The sequence below is a fragment of the Canis lupus genome, chromosome 2 (genome assembly GCF_003254725.2).
Source record: "Canis lupus dingo isolate Sandy chromosome 2, ASM325472v2, whole genome shotgun sequence".
NCBI classification, from domain to species: domain Eukaryota; kingdom Metazoa; phylum Chordata; class Mammalia; order Carnivora; family Canidae; genus Canis; species Canis lupus.
In genome coordinates this window covers 9,237,560-9,252,958 of record NC_064244.1, presented here as the reverse complement: position 1 = coordinate 9,252,958, position 15,399 = coordinate 9,237,560, and the positions used below count along the sequence as shown (strand labels likewise).

Here is a 15,399-nt window from a genome sequence, read left to right as displayed (position 1 = left end):
TAAAATTCTTAAGAAAAGGCAACTGTGTGAGAAGCAATGAGTTCTCACCCAAATTTTTCATATTAAGAATACACAAAGAATTGTAGGCACATAAGCCCTTACAGATATTATTAGAAAGGATCATGGAAAAACTGAGAGTCAGAAGTGTGAAGGGTGACCACCCTTGTCATGGTCCCAGGGAGGAGTCTGCCTTACATCCTTCACTCAACAATGAGCTGTTCATGAGGCCCAATAGAACCAGTTATTCCTTTACTGAAAGCAGCTGACCATCAGATCTGAGGATTGTATATTCAGTTTTCCATATGTCTGCAATAAATGGCTTTCATTATTATTTATGAAAAAGGGAAGTGCTATTGTATAGTTTTATACCCTCTGACAATTTGCAGTCTAAAATATTGTTATAAATTAATAATGTTTCACATTTTAAAAATAATATTTTAACTTAAATGTAATAAGGGCATACATTAAGACAAGAGGGCAAGTGTAAAAGAGTAAATGGATAGTATTTCTACTATATATTAGTAATTTTCAAAAGATTTCCAATTTTCAAAATGCTTAAAGGAGGCATACCCCACCATTTTTATTTTTATTTATTTATTTTTGATGAAAGACAGAGAAGCAGGCTCCCTGCAAGGAGCCTGATGTGGGACTGGATCCCAGGACTCTGGGATCACACGCTGAGCCAAAGGCAGACGCTCAACCAGTGAGCCACCCAGCTGTCCCCATACCATTTTATTTTTATTTTTATTTTTTTCCATTTTTTTTAAATAGAAAATTTCTTCTATATTGAGAAATAAGCTAAAATGTTTATATTTTTTCTTTATAATAGCATTATTAGTATAGTTAGCATAGCAGTGGCTGTGTGTATGGACAAAGACATGTTCATATTTCTTTTATTTAAAAAAATTATAATCACATCAAAGAAAATTTGGCAAATTGAGAAGAAAAATATATCAGCAATAGTACCACCAATCCACTATAAATCCTGTTAGTATGTTGGTTATATTAACATAACCCTCTTTCTCTGCATTTTTCTTTGTATAACTACTTCTAATATTGCTTGTTATCTAACAGGATAATTATGTGAATGTTATTGCATAAGATTTATTTTTTGAAAATGAACTTTTAAAGTTATATTTAAAATTTTAAATGAAGCTATTTTCAGGCACTGAGATAAATTTCTTGACTCACTGCTTTTCTTTGGTCAAACCTGTAATGAGCATGTGAGTCTGTGTATATCAATCTTTGATTTCATGAGTATGAAGAATTATTGAACAACCAAAACTGATTTTCAAATTAGAGTTAGAAATGAACTCCAAGAGATTTCTTTTATGGGAAGGAATTTTTTAGGGGCGGAGGGAGGAATTTTTAAATGTACCAGAATTTGCATGTGCTTTGGTTACCATTGCTTTTTTTTCAGAATAGAAAAGCATAGGACAAAAGAAACCGGGAAAAGGAAGTAATGTGGGAGGGCACTGCCTGCTACACTCCTACATATGCATTTTCCCCAACCACTCCACAGACTTGACTCCTAGCTCTTTCTTGTAGTGGTCTGTTTGTGCATTCACCCTGAGCCAACTCTGCTCGAACAGAAAAGTATTTTACTCTATACTGCTTCTCCAAGATCTAGCCAAGTTTCTAGCACATAGTATAAGCACTTAATGAACACCCTATAACCAGAGGAAGAGAGGAAAATATGTAAATATACTGAGCATGAAAGAGGACAGGATTATTGTGATGTTTTGGCTGTAAGTTACAGAATATCAAGTACAAATGGCCTAAAAATAGGGACATTTTTTATTTTACGTGACACACAAGTTCAGAGTCAGGGCAGTTCCAAGCTTGGTTATGAAGCTGAACAGTGTCATGGAGGACACAGATGTTTTTCATTTCTGTACTCAACCATCCTCAGAATATTGGTGATTTCTTCCGCTAACATTGCAAGATGGTTGTAAGAGTTGCAGATGTCATTCGTACACTTGACCATGTCCAGCAAAGAGTTGGTGTTTCTTTCTGTGTGTATCTATTGATGACAGAGAAAAAAACCTTTCACAGAGCCTTCTAGTTGACTTCTACTCACGCCTTGGCTGACAAAGGCTACTGTGTAGACACCAACACTGACTGGCACAGAAATGCCAGAGGAAGCAATAGTAGGCAAGAGGAAAAAGATAGGCCATAGGAAAAAGGGGGGTGACAGAGGCAGGATGAAAGAGTCTGCAGTGTATGTAATATAGCACAGCGTGCATTCTCTAGGCCTGCTGTATTCTTTCTTGTATATACACTGCCTTCCTTATACCTTATATGTGTAGGAAGGTAGCTGAATATTATCATTTATAAATAATAGTGTGTTTCTGATCCCAGGTTTTATAGAACCATATAAATCTGGAGATGTGATGTATATGACATCTCAAGTACAGAACTGGGAGGCCCAACCCATGTTGTTGGAAGCTTCATTACCTTCACAGTAAATCTTTCTCCAGTGCCATCACTGGCCTTCCCCACATTTAACATCACTACTCTGGAGAGAATAGAAAACAGCTGAGAATGGGATTGGGTAACAAGTCAGAAGGACAGAGTTTGTTTTCATATGAACATATAGAGTTCAGGAAAAGGAGGATATGGCACTCTAAACAGTTATTCAAGAAAAGGATAAAATGCATGGGAATTACAAAGATAGTAGATTTTTTTTTAAAAAAGAACCTTAGTTATTAATAATACTTTTAAACAGTTATAGTTTATGGCACATTCCTACTCTTAGAAAGTATAAATAAAAGTGAGCAAACATAAGTAGATGAACTAATCTTTATACTATCTCAAAATAAAATGTGCAGCCCATTACAGATCTCCCTCAACTTACAATAGGGTTATGTCCTGGTAAATCCATTGCAAACTGAAAATATCCTAAGTTGAAAATGCATTTGCTAGACCTAATCTACTGACCATCACAGCTTAGCCTCGCCTACCTGAAATGTGCTCAAAACACTTAAATTAGCCTATAGTTGGGCAAAATCACCTAACACAAAGCCCATTTTATAATAAAGTGCTGCATACCTTGTGTAATTGGTTAAATACTGCAAGTGAGAACTGGAATGACTGTATGGGTGCAGCATGGTTGTAACCCTATTGGTTGTTTAGCCTCGTGATCATGTGGCTGACAGAGCTGAGGCCTGGGGCCACTGCCCAACATCACGAGAGAGTATTGTACTGTGTATGTATCACTAGCCTGGGAAAAGATCCAAATTCAAAATTTAAATTGCAATTTCTGGGCAGCCCGGGCGGCTCAGCGGTTTAGCGCCGCCTTCGGCCCAGGGTGTGATCCTGGAGACCCCGGATGGAGTCTCACATCGGGCTCCCTGCATGGAACCTATTGCTCCCTCTGCCTGTGTCTCTGCCTCTCTCTGTGTGTGTCTCTCATGAATGAATAAATAAAATCTTTTAATAAATAAATAGCCATTTCTGCTGAATGTATATTGCTTTTGCTCCATCATAAAGTTGAAAAACCTTAAGCCAAACCATCCTAAGTTGGGGACTGTCTGTGTATATATTCAGGTGCCCTTAAATATGTACACATAAAGTTAATATTACCATACAACACCTGTATAATTTGGACTGAACTGAATTAAGTAGCATGTTACTAATTAACATAAAATATGAAAATTATATCTATAAGTTACATATAATATCACACTTTATGCTTTCTTTCCATTTCCCTTGGGTAGGGGTGGTAGGAGAAATAAAGTAATCACCTGTTTCATCTGCTGTCTTATTGGTCTTCGGGCAGTTGCAGTAGAATCCCAGAGAACATTCTGAGGAATCTGTTATATTGCCAGGTTGATATTCCAGTCTGTTGCTGTTGTCTTTTTTTTTTTTTTTTTTAACCATCTTCCTCTTATCTTCCTCTTGTTCTCAAGATTACATATTAGCTTCCCATTGTATTTCATATTTCACGTTAGATTTTTTCAAATTGAAATATATTTGCTAATCAATGTAGTGTTAATTTGTAGAAGTGTGTCGTCTGCACCAGAGTTGAATGAGTCTGGCACATAATAACCTTTCGTTGATACATGTTTAATGAAAGCATGAATGAATCATTTATATAATAGAACTTCTAGGATAATTATAATAATTGAAGGAAAACAAATATTGGACACTATAACCTGTGTTTTCTAACATTATTTCCTTTTAGAAAATGTGATATCACCAATCTTTTGAAAAACTAAACACTGTATTTTTTTAATTAAAGACTTTAAGTGATATGCTAAATAGATAGCTTGGCTATTAAGACATAAATTGCTAAGGCACTACAAATCTGGGAAAATGAGAAAATAATTTGAAAAGAAGAGATTCTAGAAATGGGTATATGTGATTTAGTAAGAGAGACCATGAATACAATGAGGGGAGAATCTGTAACTATGTATGGTGTTTTATGCTTCTCAAAAGGCCTATTTTTACATATATATTATATGGGTCTGCCTGCTTGTTTCCCATTCTCTATAATTTAAAATGTGTTATTTTTATAGTTTGTCTTGGACACATAAGCAAATCAGCATGTATACTCAAATGATTTTATTTCTGACATGTGAAATGGTTAAAATAAATTTATTCCTGTATCTAAACATTAACATTTACATATTAAAATATGTTATTCAGTTGTGGATCTCATTTTATGTGTACAATGAAGGTACACCTTTTAATTCTGAGTAAGTTAAAAAAATCTTTTAAAAGTATTATAAGATGAAAGGAATTTAAAAATTGACATTATTGGCACAAGATTCGTGCTAATGTTTACTCATGTAAATAGCACAAAATACTGCCTAATTAGTGTGGTTGGTAAATTTTTGGTACTTTAATTTTCTCTGTTATTGTAAACCATGCATAAAATGCTTGCCTATTGAGAAGTGCAGAATTGTCAGAGCTTAAACAGCTGACATCTGCTTACTCTCTTAAAAAAAAAAAAAAAAAAAAGAATAACAAGCCATTTCAGCCTAATCTACCTCAAATGTGTTCATGTAAATGGAGGTCCATCTATTGACCTGTATTCTTTTCAGCTCAGGATTGGTCCACATGGTTTATGAAACCAGGAAGGCTGATTTGAAATGCAGATGTCGAGACAGTGAAGTACACCCTCCCCTTTTTTCTTTGCTGTATCTGTCAGGGTGAAAAATGGCTTGCACAAGGGTCAGTCACCCATACTCACTTAATTACTTTTCTTGGACCCACAGAACTGTCACAAGCTGTGGTGGATGCGGGAGCTGTTCCTCTTTTAGTACTCTGTATCCAGGAGCCAGAAATTGCTTTGAAAAGGGTTGCTGCTTCGGCCCTCAGTGATATTTCAAAGCATTCTCCAGAGTTAGCACAGACAGTAGTGGACGTGGGAGCCATTGCTCACTTGGCCCAGATGATCCTGAACCCTGATTCTAAATTAAAGGTATTTAAAAATAAGGTTGAGAAACAAATCAGGCTTCCAAGAAAATAGAAATGTGGGTAGGTTAATATTACTATACATTTAAAAATCATTAGTAAATTTATCATTGAAAACAGATACAGATATGTTATATATTTGGTCTTTTAATGCATGAACCTTTTGCTATAAACATTAGATGGTAGACTTATCTGGTTAAAATATGTAGCATCGGTATTAACATTGATCATTAAAATAAGGAATTACATAATGATTGGATCTCAGGGTTGGAAGGTACCTAAAGTTCTTCTGGCCCACCACTATTATATTTACGTTTCTTATGAAAATTGCCATATTTATCTCAGTCTTTTTTATAGCTTTCTAACATAGTCAATTATACTTTCACATTCTAGTGGTTACATTCTATAAGATTTTAAAATTGTTAATGTTAACTAAGTAATGGAAAGCTGTTTGAAATGTTATCAGCATGATGCCAAAACTCAGATTATACTTTGCGTGATCATTTTTGTACTACATGTATCATAAATTAACAATGTGAGTATTAATTAAGGAATACTATTCATGCAAAGGTCATATTCTTCAATCATCTGCATAGATAAGAGATTTAAATAGTGTGCAGAAGAATGAAGGCATTTAATTTGGGAATTAGGGAATTTAAGAAATTGAGTATCTAGGTATGAGACCAGGAATTGACTGTCTCAAGACTCCTAAATCTAAGGTTGTGTTAGAAACATAATTGTTTTTTTCCTTTTTAAGAAGGAACTTGAGTGTGTATAAGGCTGTATAAATCAGAACTCTACAGCAAGCCGTATGCCATGTTTTGTTTTATTTTGGTTTTTCCTTAACAGCATCAGGTCCTTTCAGCTCTTAGTCAGATTGCAAAACATTCTGTGGATCTGGCAGAGATGGTGGTGGAAGCAGAGATCTTTCCAGTTGTACTTACCTGTCTGAAGGACAAAGATGAATACGTGAAGAAAAATGCTTCTACTCTAATTAGAGAGATTGCAAAACATACACCTGAGGTAAAAAAAATTTTTTAAGGTGTTAAAATACAGTAATATGTAGTTAGTTTTAGTTTTTAAGCAAAACATCAACTTGTTTACAAGGCATGAGTGCTGTGCCACATGATCTGGTCAGGGCTTCTCACCTCAGCAGTACAGACATTTGGGACTAGGTAATTCTTTGTTGTGGGGCGCTGACCCTGTGCACTGTCAGGTGGTTATTGAGCAGCAATCCCTGGCCTCTGCCCTCTAGATGCCAGTAGCACCCCTAACCTTATCATGATAAAAATGTCTCCCTATATCACCAGATGCTTCCCAGGAGACAAAGGGCCCCTAGTTGAGAACCACTGGGTTATATCAATGGAGTTTGAATCTAAAATCTCAGTTTTTAATAATTGTCTGCTTTCCATTTCTAGACCTAGAGCAGGGGGTGGACTTTAGTCATCCTTGTCATTCTAGGTCAGCTGGGAGGAGTAAGAGAGGGACAGATACCTCCAGGTCTGAAGAGACCACATGGCCCACAGCCTAGTATAACCCCTCTACTAATTGCTGGAGTTCTCAGATGCTAAAGGAATCTGGGTGGATTCTGAAGTTGTACATTTTTCCATGTGTATTTTGACTCATCAATTTTCATTTCACTCAACTTAGTCCTCATTCTTTACGTCACCTAACATCTTCATTTGGTTGAGATTTTTCAGGACTGAAGTGCAATCAGCTAGTAGTCATTGCTAGCAAAGGGGGGATAATTAGGCTAGAATATTTCAAGTCTGACATTGTCTTTTAGCATTCAGTGATTAATCTGTTTCATGTTCACACATTGTGATTGGGGGTTTCAGTAGTTAGCTAGTTATGAACTAGCCCTAGGCTTAGTGTCTCAGTGAGGAATTTTGACATCTATTAAGGATAAAAGTTGTGTTATTGATGCATGAAAAACTGAACCAGAGTGGCTCCTCACAATGAGTATATCTGCTCACTTGAAATAGCAGGATTATTATACTTGTACTTTTTTTTTCATGCCTTAAAATTATTTAAAAAAATTTTTTATTAAAAAAATTTTTTTTTATTAACTTATTTTATTTAGATTCAATTGGTTAACACATCATTAGTTTCGTATGTAGAATTCAGTAATTCATCAGTTTCAAATAACGCCCAGTGCTCATTATATCATGTACCCTCCTTAATGCCCATCACCTGGTTACCCCATCCCCCCACCCACCTCCTCTCCAGCAACCCTCAGTTTGTTTCCTGTAGTTAAGAGTCTTTTATGGTTTGTCTCCCTCTCTGATTTTGTCTTAATTTATTTTTCCCTCCCTTCCCCTATGCTCCTCTCTTTTGTTTCTTAAATTCCACATATGAGCAAAACCATATGATAATTGTCTTTCTCTGATTGACTTATTTCACTGAGCATAATACCCTCCAGTTCCATCTATGTCAATGTATGTTTCCTTAATGAATATAACAATCTTACTAAATGATATTTCAAATTTTGCCAGATGTTTTTTAGGTCCTAAACAAAAAAAAATCAGACAAGGCTAAAGTAATATTTAAAGATAATCTCATGTATCATAGTCACGATGATCTGACTCTCTTTTCCTCCTAGCTTTCACAGTTGATAGTTAACGCAGGAGGAGTGGCTGCCGTGATTGATTGTATCGGGTCCTGCAAAGGAAACATAAGACTGCCTGGCATCATGATGCTTGGTTATGTAGCAGCTCATTCTGAGAACCTGGCAATGGCAGTGATCATTTCCAAGGTCTGTGTGGATTTGGCCTTATCTCAACTTGTTATTAACCCACCATGGAGTGTAGCCTTAGCACATAGTAGGTGCTCAAAAAATATTTGTTGAATGAATAAATATTGCTCTCCCAAAGAATGCTTCAAAAGCTGTGTGCTTATGGCCTCTCTGGCAACCCTCTAGGGTGTGGGTTTCTTATCAGCATAGAAAACCTGCTGCTGTATGTTAAACAGAAGTGCGGCTTGGGTTGGTGTTTTTTTTTTTTTTTTCCCCTTGCTAATCCTCAGAATAAAGAGGAACCTCAAATCTTTATTTTCTACCTATTCCTTGGTAATTCTTTGCTTCACTCCCTTTTTATCCTGTGCTTGTCCTTTTGTTCTTCTATTACCAAAGACTATGGTAGTGACTAGAGCATAGTGCTTTCCAAAGGGTCACCATGGGGATATTATTGGGATTTTTGATTTGCAGTTCTTTTGTGCATAGTCAGTAAGCTTACACATAGGAAGAAGGATGAAAGAAGCAATTTTTTGCTTCCTGTATTTCTTCCCTAAACTAACCAGGAGGCATTCCCCTCCTTTGCTCTAGGGTTGCTGCTGGCCTCTCCCACCTAGTTTGCCTTTCAGTGAGTGAAAGATTGGGGTAGTAGCAGCAGCAGTTCGAGGCACACCACCCAGCGCTGCATTATTCTTTCCTTGTCCTATGCAGTACCATAAGGACTAGTAACAACAACTCCTATTTCCATAACACTTTGTAATTATTGAAGCACATTCACATTCCTTATCTCATTTGATAGTCATAACAACTGAGGCCCATAGTCAGAATTTGAGGGATGGGGATAAGGGTATCTTCCCTTCCTCTTGCCCCTTCATTCTTGATATATCCCAGAAGTATAGAGTTTCTGGAAAGTTGCCTCATTTTTTTTTAAGATTTTATTTATTAATTCATGAGACACACACACACACACACACACAGAGGCACAGACACAGGCAGAAGCAGGCTCCATGCAGGGAGCCTGATGTGGGACTTGATCCCGGGTCTCCAGGATCACACCCTGGGCTGAAGGCGGCGCTAGACTGCTGAGCCACCCAGGCTGCCCAGGTTGCCTCATTTTGAAGACAGATCTGATCTTTTTTGTATTGGCAGACAATTTTTAGTTTAAGAAAAATAAAAGCCAAAAGAAGCCAAAAGAGAGATATGGCAGGTTTCTTCAGGAAATTCGTCTTACTAATAACTGAAAAATAAAAGCCAAAAGAAGCCAAAAGAGAGATATGGCATGTTTCCTCAGGAAATTAGTCTTACTAATAACTGAATTTAAAGGTGGACAAAAAGAAAATATACATGATCATTTGGCCTTTGCTATGGTAGCCTGATCTTATGACACTGACTTTTGTATATTAAATTTAAGGTGATAATTATTATAGTCTCAAATTAGGTAGAAAATTATGCCTATACAGAATCTGGAATTAGAGTTTGATTACTTGAGTCTTCCTTGGGTATATAAACTGTGGTGTATTTGAGATCCTTTAGTTAATTCTGTTTGATTACTAAGATAAAATTGAAGTCTATGTAAAATATAAGTACATGATATCTGTGTAACAAAGTAATCATTTCTACTTTGACATTTAATCATGTTAAAATGGGCAAAACTATCATTTAAAAATTGGACGAAAGAAATGAAAATTATTTACTATTTCAAGAAAGTTTTGAATGAATGTATTTCATCTAAAAGTTACTTAAATAGGATTCTTGCTCTTTCATTTGATTTTGGATCTATAATAGTTATTTTGTTCTCAGATCTATTATACTTGGTGAAAGGCATTTTTAAAAAAGGATTCTAAATTAACTCTTTAAACAAAGGACAATAAAAGATTTTAAAAACCCTAAACATTTTAATTTTGTCACAGTGGAATCTGGTTTTGCCTATAATATACTAGTCTGTGGCATCTGTTGTTTGGTTAAATGCCTCTCTATTTTGGGAGTAAACGCTAGCAGAGATATTCTTAGTTTAGTTGGATTGTTACAGATAATTAAGGTAAATTAGTTCTAGTCATTTTATTGACTTGAAAAATGACAGCCCCTGTGATGTGCTCATTTATTGAACCGTTTAGGAAAAAAAGGATCAAGGCCAAAATGATTCCTTCTAATGTTTGAGAGACACGGAAGACTCTTTAATCCTGCTCTAGATTCATAACACTTGCTCTTTTGATCAACGCTGCAGGGTGTGCCTCAGTTGTCAGTCTGCTTGTCAGAAGAACCAGAAGATCATATTAAGGCTGCTGCTGCTTGGGCCTTAGGACAGATTGGGAGACACACTCCAGAGCACGCACGGGCTGTTGCGGTCACAAACACCTTGCCAGTTCTACTGTCATTGTACATGTCAACAGAAAGTTCTGAGGATCTTCAAGTAAAAGTAAGTGCTTAATTTTTAACAGTCATATGAAGATTTGTTACATTTGACTCGTTCTTAATTTTAGGGGCATCTGGGTGCTGCAGTTGGTTAAGCATCTGCATCAGCTCAGGTCACGATCTCAGGGTTCTGGGATGGAGCCTTGGGTCAGCTCCCTGCTCAGCAGGGAGTCTGCTTTTCCCTCTGCCTCCACCCCTCCCCCTTAGCTTGTGCATGCTCTGTCTCTCAAATAAATGAATACAATCTTTTAAAAAATATGTCATTTTAAATGTTTTAATTATCATTATGGATAATGTTGATTTTATTAGTCAAAAAATACAAATTTATCAGAACTGAGGTAGCTCTCCTTCAAAAATGGGTTACCCTTATTTCTAACAGTGATAATTTTAAATAAAGTTCTCTATAGGTGCAAAGTGGTTTGTAAAATGAATGTCTGGCTTTTGCATTCTGCATTCATGTTGACTTTTCTTATGGAATAGGAATTGAATAATAGAACTTTGAGGTGGAATTATAACTGTAGTCCAGTTAACATAAAAAAATTGAGTCCAAAAGAATTTAAGGTGCTATTGAAAGGCATAATGGAACTGGTCAGAGGGTATTCCTGGAAGCTATGTTCCATCTTTCTTAACTCTGCTCTAGTTTTTAATTATATGCTTTGTGTTTGTTCCTTAAAAGAAAAATGTCCAAAAGATGCATTTTATTTATTTTTTTAAAGTGAAAGCATTTTTAAAATTTTTATTTCTTTATTTGAGAGACAGAAAAAGAGTGAGCAAGAAAAAGAGGGAGTACGAGCAGGGTGAGGGGTAGAGGGAGAAGCAGACTCCCTGCTGAGCAGGGATTCCCAACATGGGGCTTGATTCCAGGACTCCGGGATCATGACCTGAGCAGAAGGCAGACACTTAACCAACTGAGCCACCCACATGTCCCTAAGTTAAACGTTTTAAAATCATGCATTTTTTAAATAGCATGCTTTCTGGAAAAAAAATATCACTGGCTATTTAGAATGATTGGCAGAACATTAATTAGGATGGGTTGTTTAATACTTTTAAAATTTCAATGAAAGAAAACAATGTTTCCCAGCATAACTCCCTTAAGAAAACATGTGCCTTTTTTGAAAGGAGTTTTCAGAATTGACTTGGATTGAGGAAAGTGCACAGAAAAGATAGTAACTCAAAATAAAATTAACAAGAGTAAGTTAGAGGACATTTAAATTTAGTTAATAAATAAATAGGAAAGCACATTGGCTGAAGCAACTTTAGATGGTAGTTTACTTGAACTATATAGCTGAGGGACTCTGAAAGTTAGGTTATGTAGTGAGTCATTAATTGTATTTATAAATTTTATAAAAGTGAATTTATGTTTATCTGGTTATGTTTATGTGTTATTTTTCTACAGATTCCTTGAGGGAATTTTTAAGATTAGTGTTTTCTTTTTCAGTTTTTGTAAGACTTTCTAGATCAAAGCAATGACTTCATAGATTTAGGGCTTCCCTTATATTTCTCCAGTGTTGAGTGTATTCCTTGGCAATGTTTGGTAGAGAGTAAGATTGACAATAAGCTAAGGCCTTTCCCTGGTTAACAATTCTGTGATTCTTTGGCTTTCTGGTGAGAAACCACAATTACATTTCCAGTTTTGAGTTGTCCAAGTACAGCTGATTTACATATGTATAATTTTAGCTTATATATGTAGTTCTCTTTTTGCCTCATATTTAACCCATCATCATGCTTGCCTTTTCTTCCCCCGTCTTTGGTCTTATTTCCACCCCCACCTTCCTACCTCATCCTTTCTCTAGTCACTGGTCCAGTGACTAGGGTCTCCTCTGCAGGGTCTCTGCAGCTATATGCTATGGCCAAAATGTAATAGTAATCATGTTCAACTTCTAGATTATCTAGAAGTCTCTATCACTTTCAGATTCCTTCAGGTAACAACTTTTATCTTCCTTTAAGTTTTGGAAATGAAGGAATATATCAGCCACAGCATGAATAATTAATAGTGGAATCAATAGTAATTATAGTTTGAGAAACCCTTGCAAATAGTGTCTTAGGTAGCATTATATGCTTTTTTATATACTACAAAGTTTATGTAACTTGGTTTTTAATGAGCTATTATGTTGTTTTGTCATATAAATATCACTAGAGTAAAATAAGTTTGAAAACTTCACCTTTTGGGCAGCCTGGGTGGCTCAGCAGTTTATCGCTACCTTCAGCCCAGGGCCCTGGAGTCCCGGGATCGAGTCCCACGTCGGGCTCCTTGCATGGAGCCTGCTTCTTGCTCTGCCTGTGTCTCTGCCTCTCTCTCACTCTCCTCTCTCTATGTGTGTCTCTCATGAATAAATAAATAAAATATCTTTTTTTTTAAAAGAAAACTTCACCTTTTGAAATAAGATCATTTTTATTATATATATGTTTAACAAAAATAGTTTTGTTAAAACATTCGAGTTTACTAATAGAAGCAAAGGTTCCTTCCGCCTATATTTGATATGATATTTACTTTCAGGAAATACAAGGAGCATTAAATTAAAAAGTGGGATCTTTATTAATAATTATCCCTGTCAGCAATCCTTCCAAGGCTTTAAGTCTATCCAAATATTTTTTTATTGTAGGGACTTGATTATTATTTTTACTTCCCCAAGCTTTCTTGGATTCTAACATTTGTTGTTTTAAAGGCTTTAGAGTGAAAGTCCAAGTCTGTTTGATTTGACATTATCTCAGTAGGGAAAAATGTATCCAAGAGCTTTAGGAACCTCTAATGGTATTTTTCATTTGTTACTCTGTGGCAGCTTTCAAATTAAAGGCCATGTTGAAGTTCATTTTATCCCAAAGGCATGTCAGCTTTTGTAAGCATTCTCTAATTGGTTCTGATCCAGGAGAACCAATGAGCAGTCTCTTGGAAATGCTTGCATGTTTTCACATGGCCTTATATCTGCCTGTATGTTATTAAAAACAGGGGGAAAAGTCCATCTTTTATCTAATAAGCTCACCTACATATATTTTGAAAGTATTCACACAATTGCATTTTTATTTGTTCTGATTTAGAGGCATCATATTGAAATGGGCCATCTTAGTTTGGCATTTGACTAAGTTCATTCTTTTACTTCGTTATGAAAGTATTGCTAAGATTATTTGACTTAATTATTGTGTTCTTGTCATCATGGTTGTTTCCCTTCATTCTTTAATGGCTTTATTGAAATATAGTTCATATGTCATTCAGTTCACTCATTTAAAGTATATAATTCAATGGTTTTTAGTATATTCACAGATGTAGCCATCGCCACAATCTAATTTTAGAACCTCTTCATTCCCTTATGAGCAGTCATTCCATACCCTCCATGCTTAGTCCCTGGCAACCATTAATTTATTTTCTGTCTTTGGGTATTTGCCTCTTCTGGACATCTCATTTAAATGGGATCACACATTATATGTGATCTTTTGTGCCTGCTTCTTTTCGTGTAGTGTAAGTTTTAGGGTTCATCCATGTTGTAGCATATATCAATACTTTGTTCCTTTTGATTGCCAAATAATATTCCATTGCATCACTATACTGCATTGGGTTTACCCATTCACCAGTTGACAGACATTTGGACTGTTGCTACTCTTTATACTATGGCAAATTATACTGTTCTGAACATATTTGTACATGTTTTTGTGTGGATGTATGTTTTCATTTCTCTTGGGTACAAACCTAGGAGTGGAATTGCTAGGTCACACAATAACTCTTTAACATTTTTAGGAACCACCAAACTATTTTCTGTTGTGGCTGCACCATATTACATTCCCACCAGCAATGTATGAGGGTTCCAATTTTCCACATTCTTGTCTACAATATTACTTTTTTTTTTATTGTAGCCACCCTAGTAGGTGTGAATTGGTATCTCACTGTGATTTTGATTTGCATTTCCCTGATGGCTAATGATGTTGAGAAATCTTTTTATGTGCTTATTGGCCACTTGTATATCTTCTTTGGAGAAATGTCTAATCAGGTCCTTTGCCCATTTTTTATTTGGGCTATTATCTTTTTATTATCGGGTTGTGTGGGTTTTTAAAATATATTTTTAATATAAATCCTCATCAGATGTATGATTTACAAGTATTCCATTCTATGGGTTGTCATCATTTTATTGATGGTATTATTTGCAGCAAAAATCTTTAAAATTTTAAAAGGTTCAATTTATTTATTTTTGTTGTTGTTGCTTCCACTTTTGGAGCCCTATCTAAAAAGGCTTTGCCTAAAACAAGGTCATAAAGATTTATTCCCTCTTCCTTTCATTTATTTTCAATTTTAATTTTAATCTTTTGGGGGGAGGGGCAGAGGCAGAGGCAGAGGCAGAGAGAGAATCTTAAGCAAGCTCCATACCCAGCACAGAGCCCCACACAGGGCTGGATCTCACAGCCCTGAGATCACGACTTGAGCCAAAATCAAGAGTCAGATGTTTAACCAACTAAACTTCCCAGGCACTGCCCCCTTTCCTTTTAATAACTGTAACTCTTTGGGCCAGAATGCTTTCAGAACAAAATTAACTTTTGAATTAAAAACAGTATTAACTTTAGGCAATTTTCATTAAAGATCATCCATTAATTGCTTCTCCCTCTGCCTCTCTTTCTCTGTGTCTCTCATGAATAAATAAATAAATCTTTAAAAGAAAAAAAAAAAAAAAAAGGACACCTGGGTGGCTCAGCAGCTGAGCATTTGTCTTCGGGTCAGGGCCTGATCCCAGGATCCGGGATCTCCCTCTACCTATGTCTCTGCCTCTCTCTCTCTCTCTCTCTCTCTCTCTCTCTGTGTCTCATGAATAAATTAAATCTTAAAAAAAATAAAGATAATCAATTAAGGAAAG

The 15,399-nt window shown here is 35.9% G+C and overlaps 1 protein-coding gene across 4 annotated transcripts in view; it reads left to right on the top strand.

Annotated features, from left to right (window-relative positions):
• Positions 1–15,399, top strand: part of SPAG6 (sperm associated antigen 6) — a 66,889-nt gene that overhangs the window by 36,516 nt on the left and 14,974 nt on the right. For all 4 annotated transcript variants that reach the window (XM_025463981.3, XM_025463982.3, XM_025463978.3 and 1 more), the window contains 4 exons: positions 5,223–5,428; positions 6,271–6,444; positions 8,024–8,176; positions 10,377–10,568. In XM_025463981.3, coding sequence (XP_025319766.1) covers positions 5,223–5,428; positions 6,271–6,444; positions 8,024–8,176; positions 10,377–10,568 — 725 coding nt within the window. The remainder of the gene's footprint in view (positions 1–5,222; positions 5,429–6,270; positions 6,445–8,023; positions 8,177–10,376; positions 10,569–15,399) is intronic.